Source organism: Triplophysa rosa, linkage group LG22, assembly GCF_024868665.1.
Source record: "Triplophysa rosa linkage group LG22, Trosa_1v2, whole genome shotgun sequence".
Lineage (NCBI taxonomy): Eukaryota > Metazoa > Chordata > Actinopteri > Cypriniformes > Nemacheilidae > Triplophysa > Triplophysa rosa.
In genome coordinates this window covers 18,830,457-18,844,163 of record NC_079911.1, presented here as the reverse complement: position 1 = coordinate 18,844,163, position 13,707 = coordinate 18,830,457, and the positions used below count along the sequence as shown (strand labels likewise).

The 13,707-nt window shown below is 37.4% G+C and overlaps 2 protein-coding genes across 7 annotated transcripts in view; one reads left to right on the top strand and one right to left on the bottom strand.

The window, feature by feature from the left end:
- The window catches only part of epb41l4a (erythrocyte membrane protein band 4.1 like 4A), a 32,059-nt gene extending 27,140 nt beyond the window's left edge, over window positions 1-4,919 (bottom strand). For all 3 annotated transcript variants that reach the window (XM_057321400.1, XM_057321401.1, XM_057321399.1), the window contains exon 1: window positions 4,441-4,919. In XM_057321400.1, the coding sequence (XP_057177383.1) occupies window positions 4,441-4,539 (99 nt within the window). In that variant the 5' untranslated portion in view covers window positions 4,540-4,919. The remainder of the gene's footprint in view (window positions 1-4,440) is intronic.
- A 473-nt stretch (window positions 4,920-5,392) lies between these two features.
- Window positions 5,393-13,707, top strand: part of apc (APC regulator of WNT signaling pathway) — a 31,970-nt gene continuing 23,655 nt past the window's right edge. The window contains exons 1-2 of one of the 4 annotated variants that reach the window (XM_057320531.1): window positions 5,393-5,605; window positions 6,272-6,322. The gene's annotated coding sequence lies outside the window, so the exon portion shown is untranslated. Of the gene's footprint in view, window positions 5,606-6,271; window positions 6,323-11,653; window positions 11,755-11,869; window positions 12,203-12,300; window positions 12,322-13,707 lie in introns of those variants that run through there. The other 3 variants (XM_057320532.1, XM_057320533.1, XM_057320534.1) reach the window with 3 other exon arrangements.

Sequence of the window (13,707 nt, the reverse complement as noted above, 5' to 3'; positions counted from 1 at the left end):
TTGTGTTTATTGATTTGAAAGACTCCGTGTGTGCACATTTCTGGAATGTGTCTACATAAAAACAGTCTGTTCCGTGTTGATTCTGCATTTGACAGGAGAGATTATCCTCCCCTTTGTGAGGAAAGAAAGTCGCTGATGCAGAGATTATTCCAATGTTGTTTTTCCTCGCCTTCAAATGCCTGTTAAATCCTTTGACCTCAGTTCACACCCCGGCACTTCTGAAATAATTACGCATCTATTTGTTTATTTATCAATTCTCTGGTTTGTTCACCGGAGGCTGTACGTTCTTTGTGAAGCAGTCCGACATGTCACTTTATGACTCAACAGCGGCGTGTGAATACCTGTTTGACCTGGCCATTGAAGCGTTGTGTCAAGAATTATAAAGCAGTTCAACTACTTTAAATCAACTTTAAACATCAACAAATGTGCCACGTACATCGGGTTTATAAATGATGGTTTCATTATTAAATGCAATTGCTACCTGGTAGACGCTTTTACCCGAAGCGTGCATACAATGTATATATACAAAAACAGAAACGCACATACTACAGCCAGTGGTTTATTACTTCTCATGCTGTCATTATAAATTAACGATCTTAAAAGGTCAAAAAAATCATTCATGTAATTGTGTACTCCTCATCATAATAATTACTAATATGAGCTGTGAAATGTCTTTGTAAGTGAACATAGGAGCATGCAAAACAAATGCGCACAGGCGCACAGACACAAACCCATGAATCCAATTAATACAACAAAGGATTTCACCCAAAGCTGGCATTAGTCCACCGTAAGTCCACCTTCCATCTTATCACTCCCGTAATGCACAGGGATTTCTCTGCCTTTGTGCGGAGCGCCCGGCACACACCCAAATGACACACCGCCCCCTCCACCCGCGCCACCAGGGTGGGTGTGGAGGACAAGGGTGATAAAAGCAGCTTCATTGGCTTTACGCACGCATTCATATATAATTCACATTTTCCACGCTACATCAACACAAGAGTACGCGGTATTATCCTGCTTTTTACATGATAACATACCATAGTGCCTTGAAATTAATATAATTATGGTATATCCATTATGGTATATTCTACGGCAGGATAAAAAGCATGTTTTTTGAATAAGAAAATCATATAAATATCACTGGGATATATATCATGATATTATATTTGACATAAACATTTTTTGCATAGTGTTACTATTTTAATGACAATTAAGCATCCTTATGTCCTGGTTTAAGTATAGTAACCATATTTTTTGTTTTTATTAAATCAAGGCTGTCAGAATTATTAAATAATCGTCTCATCGCAATTATTTGTGATAATCGCAATTATTTCAGATAACTGTAATTATTGTAAATCCTTAAAAAACAAGGGTGATCTGCAGCATTTTACATCCACCGTCCTTGATCTGCACTTACTGTTACATTCAAATGACATTTCTTCATCATTTGAGTTGTATCAGATTTGTATTTTTTGTGTTTGAGATTTATTAAAGTGATTCCAGATTTGCTGCATCTACACAGAAAGACGACATCATCCTCATATCTACATTTGTTCTCTTAAGACAGTCTTTTCTGTTAAGGTCACTCTATAGGTAATGTTACTAGTTATTTACAGAATTTTCACATATTTTAATGTATCTTTATTTTATTTATTGAATAAATGTTGTAATTAATCGTTAGAATTGTCAAAGCCTTTAAATATACAATTAATCGCCATCATCGCAATTATTTATAGACAATTAATCGCCAGCCAAATTTCATGATCGTGACAGCCCCATTATTAAAAACAAAAACCTCACAATGAAGGATTAACTGGATAAACTTTTCTGGTTTAAAATGCAGCCTTTGCATTACTGTACAGTAAAAAATAAACCTTTAAATATTCTCTCTCAGGAAACACAGTGTAGGAAGAAGGTCTAGACAGAGTCTAAATAAACATTTTTATTCGTTAGACATTTCCAAATGTCAAAAGAGCATCGCCTCCACAGGCCAAAGGCAACAGCAACACGACCGCGCTGCTCTGAGCGGCTGTCTTTCTTTTGTGATGACAGAAACGCGCAAGCTGTTCTGTTTCTAACGCACAACTACACACACGGCCCTCTGGGTAAACTCAATGAAGTCTTTGTGTTGAGAGTGTGAGTGTGGGGGGGTTGAGCATGTGCAAATGGGTATGTGGGTGCATGTCCCATTTTTAGTGTTCGACAAGAATCACAATCATTTCAACTTAGCCATAGGAAAATAAACCATGGTTTTATTATAGTAAAAAAAAGTGTAGTGAAATGTTTTGTGGTGGATTGATTGATTACCAAGTATTATCACAGTACAAATATCACGGTTAAACTACTGTAGAACCATGATTAACTTAGTTTTTTGGTTTTATTTGTAGTAATAACATGGTTAATTTTCATAAGCAATGCCCTTAACTCCAAGTATTAAAGTTTAGCTGTCCACCCCACTATAAACATACATTACTCCACAAATCACGCATCTTGAGGTGTGTGTGCTGTCGCTTATGTATTTACAATTCGACGTGTCACACAAAGGTGCAATTGCTGATTTCTAGAATATCAAAGAGATTTTGATATCTTATGATTTGGACCAGTAACCAACCATTCTTTAGCTTGTGTTACTTTGTAAGAATTCTGTGGGTTGTTTTTGATGTGGTTGTCATGCTCAGATCGAGGCAGGGTGACAGCCGGACCCTTCCAAAGTCACATTCTTTTCGGCCTTGAGAGTCACTTATGACCATGACTTACATGCAACAACCTCACTAAATCACAAATTGATTTCACAAACACAAAGTATTTGTTGCACTGCTTTAGCGAGAAGTAGTTTTCAATCAAATGAATAAAATACAATATACAATTAGGGCTGCATAACGATTAATCGCGACTAATCGTTTGCAGAATAAACGTTTTTGTTTACATAATATATGTTGGTGTACTGCGTATGATAATTATGTATATATAAATACACGTACATGCATGTACTGTATATAATTAAGAAATATGTAACTTTTGATAATATTTATATATAATATAAATTATATAAATATAAAACATATCAAAAGTTACATATTTCTTAATTATATACAGTACATGCATGTACGTGTATTTATATATACATAATTATCATACGCAGTACACCAACATATATTATGTAAACAAAAACGTTTATTCTGCAAACGATTAGTCGCGATTAATCGTTATGCAGCCATACAATATCGGCCAATTTGTGTTTCAAAGTCCCTATACACTGTATATTAAAGACTCACCAAAGATCCTGCCGTCTCCACCACTATTAACAATTTAAAGCACCTGCGCTATATGATACGTTCATGTTACGAGAGAGGAGTGTGTGTCTGATCCTAAAAACAACACTAATGTACCGCGTCACCATACTTGTGTGTACTAAGCAGCGTCAAGACACATCTAGAAATAACACATCTAGCACACTTCATGGTTACTTAGCCTCATGACAATGAACGTTCTACCATCACGATTTTGCCAAGTCGGTGCAACACAATGTGCACACTACACAGTCTACAAGAACATACTATAAAAGTTCAAGGAAACAAGGAAACCAAGGAAACATTAAAAAGTACTAGCACACAGACTTTGACAATACCATGGTACGATGTTATGGCAATACTACGGTACTTTAAAATTGACTACAGTGCTGAATAATGATTCTAATCGTTTACCATGTCATTTCTATAAGACTCAAGACTGACAATTTACAAGTATGCAAGTGCAACCCTTATTGAAATGTTTATAGTAGAAAGCCTATTGATTACCATTTGTTTTACTGCAAATATTGTGGTTAAACTGGTATTGTTAATGTAGTGTAGTACATTTGTGGTTACTATGGTTGGTTTTACTACAAATACCACAGCTGAACCCTGGTTACTGCAGTAAAACCTTGGTCGACTAGGTTTAATTTTCTTAAGAATCGTTTTCTTTTCTTTAGAACAGACGAACCTTTTTATAGAGCCCAGTAAAGCAACAATCTTTTCAAAATACAGATATTAAAGTGATGTAGGCTTGTTCGATAAGCTTAGGATTTAAGGCCTTTATCATTCTGATAAACCAGGTCATCTGGTTAAATCTGCTCACCAGTATGAGCACACAGGGTGTGGACATCTTCAATATGTACTGTACAGACTATAAAACATGGACACATGCTCTCAGTGCAAAGGAAAAAAGATGATTTCATACAACTGCAAAAGGTGTGCCAATATAAGCATGTTATTCTAAACTCATAATACTTCCAGGATGGAGGACCATGTGAATACCATATTATTGATAAATATGGCAATCATATATTACAACACAGTTTCAGCCCTTTATTTTGTTTGTTAGGGAAGAAAAGAAAGTGTACCTCATCTCTGGACAATGACAGCTCAACATGTCGTTCAAAGATGTTTAACAACTGCTCACCTTTATATCCTGCTGTTGAGAGGTCAAAGTCAGCTTGGTCTCGTCCAGGAGCAGAACCTCACAGTAAAACTCCTCCTGGACTGAACAGAAACAACTCATGTTGATTCAGATGACCCACAGCGCAGTTCTGATCCAAACTCAGCAGTCTACAGTAACATCTCTTCATTCATGATGTTACACTTCATCGTGCACTGATATCCGCCCGTGTTCCTCTGTTGTTACATAGTGTCTGTTTCAGTCCTCGCGCACCTGATGTTTGAGTCATCGAAATGTCCCATCAGACCCCATGGGATGAATAAAGTTTATTTATGCGAAGTGAACACAGTCCGGTCCCTCGGCCCCTCTTCTGAACTGTAGGTGACTTCAGAACTTCGTGATGTCGGGCGGAATTCATCCATGAGTCCCAAACAACCTGCATTCATACTGCGTGTTGCCAAGCAGCCTGAGAGACTCCCATGAGCAATTGTTCACGACTCCTCCCTCCCTCACTCACTCCCTCACTCACTCACTCACACACTGATATACACACACGCATACACACGATTACCACGCTGCACAACGCTTAAAATGGACTGTCCTGCCACCTGTAGGAAATTAAGCGCATCTCCGGGCTTTGTAGACGTTATACTGTAAAGAAAAATAATTGATTTTAATTTAATTGAATGGTAATAAAACAATTATTTTCCCCTTAATAAATCGATATAAATCCGCAACACTTTGGACGTCATTAAAAGCCAATGAAAGCTTGTTTTTAGTCGTATGAATTCTATTAATGCTAATTATAACAATACTCATGTTAATCATTTTAAATAGTATTGTGATATAAACGGTGTTCAATAATAAAACATTTCCTTTGTATTAAACTCTTTCAGAAGAAGAACATTTCCTTTATCCGCCGCATGGTGGCGTCTTGAGCGCAGAGCTCACCGCGCATGCGCACAGGCTGACTACTAGAACAATATGGCGAAGCGTCGCGGCTATTGAAGCTGTTGAGCAGAAAATCTGAGACAAAAAAGAGGAAAAAGTTTCCAACAAATACACGATTCGCTCTACAAGCAGAGTAATATCCGTGTTTAGCGTTTATACATCATGACTTCACGGGATTTATACCGTCTTGCGGATCAGACTCGAGTTATTTAGTGGAAGAGAGCGAATGTTTGTGCAGGTAAGACTTTTAAATAGCTGGAATAATGTTTAAATAATCACCTTTATCTGAAGCACACACTACTATTGATACATATCGGTTAATTTCGCAATGAATGAGGTAATAAAGTGTACTGTTAATGTACAAAGTGTTGTTTGAGAGATTTAAGAAGTATTTGTTTTTAAGTGATTGCGTGTGAGAGTTTAGGGAGATCCGAGCTTATCTGTGTTTACTCTTTTGTGTTTTTTATTACGTTTTATTCTTTATGTTGTATATTATTGGTGCTTTATTATGTGTCACTTCAGAGTTGAGCGTTACATTAAATGTAGTAGTCCGCTATACTTCAATACTACTTTATGTACTAATCAAAGTATAGTTCGCTATACTTCAATACTACCTAATGAACTTTATATACTAATAAATACGTGGTTGCTCTAATAAAATATCCACTCTTATAAACTATACTCTGCCATTCTTTAGTTCTACTCGAATTAATGTTGTTTACTACTCTTCAAGCCCTTACTATACTTTACTTTAAAACTCCAGTATAATAAATTGTGCTCTGTTGTATTCTTATCTCTACTATACTTCTATACTTTAGTCTAATAAACTGCTTTCTTATGTTCTACACTTCTAATCTTTACTATACTTCAATACTTGAGTCTAATAACCTGTTTTCCTGTACAGGAGTCGTGCAGTAGATCTGTCCAGCTCGCAAGTGTCTTGCACTGGAAGAAGGTGAGCAAAACTGTTTTCCTACTGTTTTCACTGGATGAGTGAAATCAAAGTGTTGTTTTTTTACACGTGTATTTATAGTTTTTTTTTTGAGGGTTCATTTGTGAAGTCTGGATGGTTTAGAACTGTTTTTTGATTGTACTGCAGTGAGTTGCTTTATTTTTAAGAGCACTGTACAGTTTTGGGTCAGGTGCACAGTTGAACGTATCTAAAATATATCACTTCATTATATGAGGAAGAAAATCATGTAAAATCAACATAGACGTTGTTATTATACAAAAGCATGAATGCACGGCAGCTTGAAGGTTTTCACCGTGGTTTTTATGCTTTGTTTTCTGTGAACGGCTGTGAAATTCTAAACACGTTTTGTTTTGTGAAATCCAAGATGTTTGATCTTGTGTTCGGAAAAGACCAAGAAAAGAATTTGTGATCTATTGAGTCTGAACTAAGTTTTATCAACAGTCTTTTGAATTCTAGTCGTTGGTTAAGAGTTGAAATGGTTTTGTCATGTTTATAATGGCTTTACAGACCTCTTATTAATATTTAACATTTAGTGTGAAAACACTTTTGAAAGTGAGGCTTGTTGGGTATATTTTACTATGTTTTCTACATAGTTGCAGTTAGTCTGTGGTTAGTCAGTCTTTCTCTCTAACTTAATATTTGTGGCGTTTTTGTGATTTGAAGAAAATTGGATTTTAAATGAAATTATATTCTAATTCATATGGTCGTATGGTTACATACAAAAAGTGTAATTGCCTTTAATACCCTACATGGCATACAGGGTTTTTCCTGCATAGAGAAATTGGAGGCGGCCGCCTCCGTCAGATGTCGTGCCGCCTCAGGCTCTCGCCAAAATTATGTTGCGAGTCTTCACAAGAAATGCTGCATGCATTTAACAGACTGTCATTTGTAATTGCAGTTGCGACATTACGCCACAGTGGAGGCGCTGTTTCATTTTCAGCACACTGAGGCGCTAAAAAGAGTTGCAGAACAAGAGCCAGCCTGTGTTTCACGGCTGTTTGTTTTGCATCCAAGTACGTTTAATTTCTTGAAATTTATTAAATTAACATGATGTACATCATTGTAATGTCTTTAGCTGTGCAGTTGGATCATTGAATCGGCGTATACTGTACACATCGAGTTCACCAGTATGAACGCACATTGCGTTCAGAACGACTCGCACACGAATGACTCATTTGAACCAATTCATTTAAACTGTTGAACTTTTCAGTCACTAGCGAATATAAGAGATCATTGAATCATTTAAAGTGAACCACAAAGAATGCAAGATGTGAATGAGCTTTGCTTATTTAGAAAGAATTTAGGTTAATTCAGTTTGCTATTGTGGGCTGAAAAGTTAATTGAAATGATAAAAAAGCTTTATTTGATTAAGAAAACATTTCTGTTTTGTTGAATAAAAGTAATGTTTTATATAACTTAATTGTCATTTTTATCTAATTTTATTAGAACTTTTAATGTCAAACTCAAAGTCACTTTGGTTAAGCCACTTAAAGGTACGGTAGACCTACGTGTGTGTGTACAAGATCAGGATGGCACCACCTCAGCCTCATTTTGAGCCAGGAAAAACCCTGGCATACATTTAATAGTCTAGTCATCATTGTCAAACCTTTCTCTTTTTTGTTTGGAATGTTTTCCCACACAAGTAAGGAAATATAAGGACAGTTTCCCATTGAGTGACCAGCAAGACTCGCTGCCAATGTCCATTTTAAGCTCTCAAAGACTTTCAGGGTATGGAAAGACCACCTTCACCTCTTTGGTTTGAGAAACAAATCACATCCACTTATAGAATGTGATTTATTATTCACAAAGGCTAGTGACTCTTAAGGCGTAATGAAATGAATGTACAGTAGCAGCAAATGAACAACGCTGAGACCCAACGGTACAGATTATGAACAGAGATAATGTGTTTTTGTTTACTTTGTGTTTTTGTACTTGATACTGTATTTGAACAAATGATGCATACATAGTGATTTTATTGTTAGCAAAGAGTTGCAAAGTTGCTCTTGAGACTTTATCCGTTGGTGAATCGAATGTTTTTTAATTTATGCATCCAGAAAGGGGGTCGCGAATGATGCATTTTGTTGAATATCTTTGCCTTTTTCTATCATCAGTGTTTTGCTGTGGTGCTTTTGAACAAGTTGCAATGACAGAAACCTTAACCTAGATTCTGATTCTGATTCTGGATCAGTAGAAGATCTCAGTCGTTCAAGAACCGCTAACAAAACCAAGTGTCATAAAATTGTCTCTGGTATTTTGTTCTCGATTCTCAACGCTGCTTTGCTTCAGACAAACTTAGGAAAGGCACATCATGTCACTGTTTGCTGATAGGCTAGTTATTTTTTTGTATAAATATTTGAAAAAATCATTAAGCATTCACAATTTAAATATTGGTTTGGATAAATGTTTTACAAATAAATACATTAAAATGCTGGGTATGGTTGGGTAATTTTTAGGGCTGTTAAACGATTAATCGCATCCAGGATAAAAGTTTATGTTTACATAATATATGTCTATGCACTGTGCATATTAATTTTGTATTTATAAACACAAAAACATACATATGTTGTATACATATAGGAAATATTTAGATGTATTTATTTATTTACCAATAATTGAAATTATATATAAATGTTTATTAATTTTAATATTTTTCTTAAAGGTGCAATGAAGTGGTGTTGTTTATTGTTTTACACTGTTGTACGAGGTCTACTTATGACGTTCGCGTGGTTTTTACATTCAAAAACATAAAAATCAATAAGTAATAGGCATTTTCTACCCAGGTTTTGAGGCCAGCTCTGCAAACGCTCGGTTTTAATGGCGTGCCGCATTGAAGACACTTGGAAGTAGGGCTGTCACGATTATTAAATAATCGTCTCATCGCGATTGTTTGACCTCATCGCGATGGTTTCAGATCATCGCAATTATCGCACATCTCCATAGAAGACACTAGGGGGAGCTGTAGTGCATCTGCATATTGCATATTTTAGTGTATATATGGTTACTAAAGCATGGTAATACTTGTAAAATGTACCACCACAACACAATCACTTAAAAAAAAAACTAAAACATACAAATTACCTGCAGTACAATTTAATATTATTTAAGCAAATCTCAGTGTGAAAACCAGTCTACCAAAATTTCATTAACATAGAAATGAACTTTTATTGTAGTCTTGCAAGTGAGAAAAAAACAGACTAGAAGCTTTTCTATGACTGATAGTATTTTAATGGTGGCTTCAATTCACACCTGATAAATTTACTTAATTTACAAGTATTTGGCGGGGTTATTATTGACAGGTAAAGGCCTAAACCTTAAATATATGATGACCCAATTTTTTCCGATGTATTTCCAATAAAAAAACATAGTCTTGTATTCAGAACAATATGGTCGTTTCAATCGCTGAATCAAAAATGTATGAGAATTAAATGTCAAAGCTCAAAAACAGACAATTAATCGTCATAATCGCCAAAGCCCTAAAACAGACAATTAATCGTCATAATCGCAATGATTTATTAGACAATTAATCGTCAGTCAAATTTCATAATCGTGACAGCCCTACTTGGAAGTAAACGCCCACCGCTTTGATTGGATAGGAGTTTGCGTAGTTGGAGCCTTCTGTGAATTTGGTTCGAGACGTAACGTTAGGTTACACATTAGCACCATTCACAGTATTCGCAGGGCATTAGCATTATCTGGAGACCTCGTGTGATTTATAAATGACCTCCCCACATCAGTATTTCATGTGACGCATTCGCACGGGATGATTTTACTCAAATTTACTGGCTTATTTCCCGGATGTGATGGCAAGGCTTTGCGTATAGTTGTATAGCCTATACTTGTATTGCGTTTAATGATATATGACCGTACCTGTCAGCATTTGAGACCAGTGATCCCGAACCAGACAAAAGATCACATCGATCGCGGGTCTCAAATGTTACGAGAGTTTCCATGATAAATAAACAAACGGGAGACTCCCGGTAACTTATGGTTATCACCCAGCACCTGAAATAATACCAAAACACTTCAAAGCAGCCTCCATTATTTGCAAACGGTGTATAAAACCTTGAAAAATAATATATGAGGCCACCAAATCACAGAGATGGCGATTCGCACGGGCTTAAGATCACAGACAACCTCTGCAATTAATACAAATGACTAGAGGTCCCCAGGTAATACTAATCTCGTGCGAATAGTGCTCAGGGCACATAAAGCGATCTCTAACAAAGCAATAGTTACGCATAGTACATATATGTTTTACTCTCATAAGATTGCTGCGCCATTCCTATCGGATCCAATATTGACGGCACAGACAGCACTGCTTTTTAATTCGACCTGTGCCTTGTTCACGAAGGAATCCGTGGAGAAATTAAACGAACAAACGCTCCATGTTTTTCCCACGTGAGCTGGAACGTCTTTAAAAATAAACTTTAACCACGCATTCCTAATATCGGAATCCGAGGGAAGGTTATGCAGCGACTGTATTCTTCCACAACCAGGGATGGCACAATATTTAGCTATCTTTAACGGCATGTTTGTTTATTGCTTGCTCGCTCTATCTTGTTCCGCGCCACCGGTTCTGTCATGCGCGAACCAGTGGGCGGGGCTAGAGAAGTAGTAGTTGATATTTTTCTTTGGAGGCGGTGTTAAACCTATCAATGTCGTCATAGATAGGTGCTTTCCAGAACCTGCCGTTCGCTGGGCCTGGTGTCAATAACAGATGTAATCTCAGTAACAACGGCATTTTCAGTTCTGACACTTACATGATGTTCGCGTGAATACGATTCCCTCTTATATAACAAAAGCTCGGGTTAAAATTGTGATTTTAATTCATGCCTCCTTTAATATATGTACAAAATGTATGCATAGCTCACAGACATATATTATGTAAACACAAACTTTTATTCTGGATGCAATTAATCGCTTGACAGCCCTAGTAATGTTTTTGTGAATTGTAAATTTGTTCAATTTAATTTGTGTTGTGGATGTTAGTTAGTATGGATTTCGATTGCATCTGTCTGTTTGTTTGTCCATTTTACCTTTGCTTGAATGCATCGAATATGCATCTAACCCCGACGCTTTCCAACAAATGCCATTTGAATTGATTTATTCTATGTTGGTTCACGTGACCTTCTGGTGGTGACCCATCTCTTGTACCTTATACATACGCCGGGGGCCGCCGCCCATACCACTTTCCCTCCGTAGAGCTTTTAAAACCCATTCAGGGGAAGCAGATGTACATCAGGGCTGAAATCTGGCCAGCCACCATCAGCCACCGCACCAGCACCGGCCTGGGCTGGCCGCCTTCTGATTGGCTGAGCCCACGCCCATGTGACACAGTGCTGGCTGGATGCTCTCTGGCAACTGACACAGTTGATGTGTTGCTGGGATGGAGGCTGTCACTGGTGCAGAATGGGGTAAGTCTCCATTTAAATGCCCCGATCTCATGATGCGAAGCTCAGCCGCCGCTGCGTCTTATATTGCAGCTATTCATTGGCAGGTCCTGCAGTGGAAATAATAGCATGTCTGTGCAGAATAGCAAGGCGGTGCCGATAAGCCTTTTGTTTTGATGGCTGGTTATTGAGAGGGTGTGGGGGATGTGCGTGTCTTCTGATTTCAGCTTTATCATTGGGACGCTGTCTGTAAAGAAGCCTCTTTTGTGCTGCATTCGGACGGATGCGGTAGCAGGCAGATTAGTTAGGATGTGGACACGGATTCCACAGTAAATGTAAGCTGTAATTGCCCTGTCAAGATGGAGGGGCTACTGCAAAAGGGGCTTTACCCCTCCCTGTAAGGTCCGGATGATACCCGAACAAAGCGGATGTTTCGGGGCGCAGGTCGTGATTTCAGATTCTAGTTTATAAGGTGCGCTGGTTTTACTGGTCGGATGGTAGACGAGAGTTAACATGACGGTCACCGTGTCTTTGTGCATGATGGGAAGGGCATCTCGTACAGTTGACTGCAGGGGTTTTTTTGCATTGCCGGTGAGGAGGTGACTGGTTTTATTGCATCGTTATGGTTGCATGCACTGCACCTCCGATGCATAAATGCACGGGCAGCTATTGAACAAAATGGATGTTTTGAAATGTATCGCAATTGCGGAGTAATGCATGTTATTTACAGCATTGAACATGTGCAAATATACAAACTAAATGGGGTGGTTAAGTGCTCGACATTCGGATTCACGTCTGTGAGGAAGTGCTGAAATATTAATGAATCTTTCTTCTCTGCCCTCCTCCCCATTTCCTCTTCATTCTCGCTCTCCATACCTCTCGCCTTTTTGCTCGATAGATGTCGACCATTTTGCTCTGTCCTCATGCACAGACACTGCTTTGCCTCTTAATTTATTATTTTTTTATATTTTTATAAACCAGCACAGTGACGTTATTGATATAATGCTGTAAGACTTGTTCTATAGCTTCTTTCGATTGGTTAGGTCCAAGATTTACATTTGTAAGCGTTACAGCCGGTGATGTTTAAACCTGTATGTGTAAGTGTTTCTTTTCTCCCAAAATGTGTGCCATCACACATGTGTGTCAATAGATTTCTGTGGCTCATTCTGCCCTGTTACAACCGAACTGTGTGAAATGTGCAGTAGTCATGATGTCATGGGCATCTGCGCTGGAAAAATTTTATCATAAGAGTTTGATGTTATTATTTGACCCAGTCTATCTGGAATGATGCTTGAGAAATAGATTCCTGTCCCATTTGCGTTTAATAATCCCTAAATGATGTTTGCATATTTATATCTATGCGTTTGGCAGACGCTTTTATCCAAAGCAACTTACAGTGCATTTATTTTATCAGTATGACTCGTGGGAACTGAACCCGTAGCATTTTGTGCTTTAAATGCAATGTTCAACCAGTACAGAGACAAATGATTCACAATTACAATTGCATTTGTCCAAACATTGATACTACAGTGAACTAACGTTTCTATTTGCTTTCTGCTTGTAAATAGTCGTGGTGCCGTGGAAACAGTGGCAGAATCTGAAGTGGATTCACATTGATTGGACACAGGTGTTAATTTCCCCTTCACATTGACATCGTCAGCTCTTTCTCATGTAATGTCGACTGCTGATTCGGTTAATGCAAAACTAGGGTAAAACGTAACATTGAATGTTGAGTGAAAGGAATTTACTTTATTGAGAGTTGTAAAAGGGTAATGATATACCTATATTTAAAAGTGTAAACATGAGGTCAGTTCACTGGTTCATTACATTAATGCGTAATATAATATCTGTACTGGCCTTTGTTATAAAAAATGACATTCATGTAGTTTTATCAAAATACCACGGTTATTTGACTACAAAAATAAGTAAGAGAGAACAAACACCATATTCGTTTTCTTTAATAATAGTAATTTAACA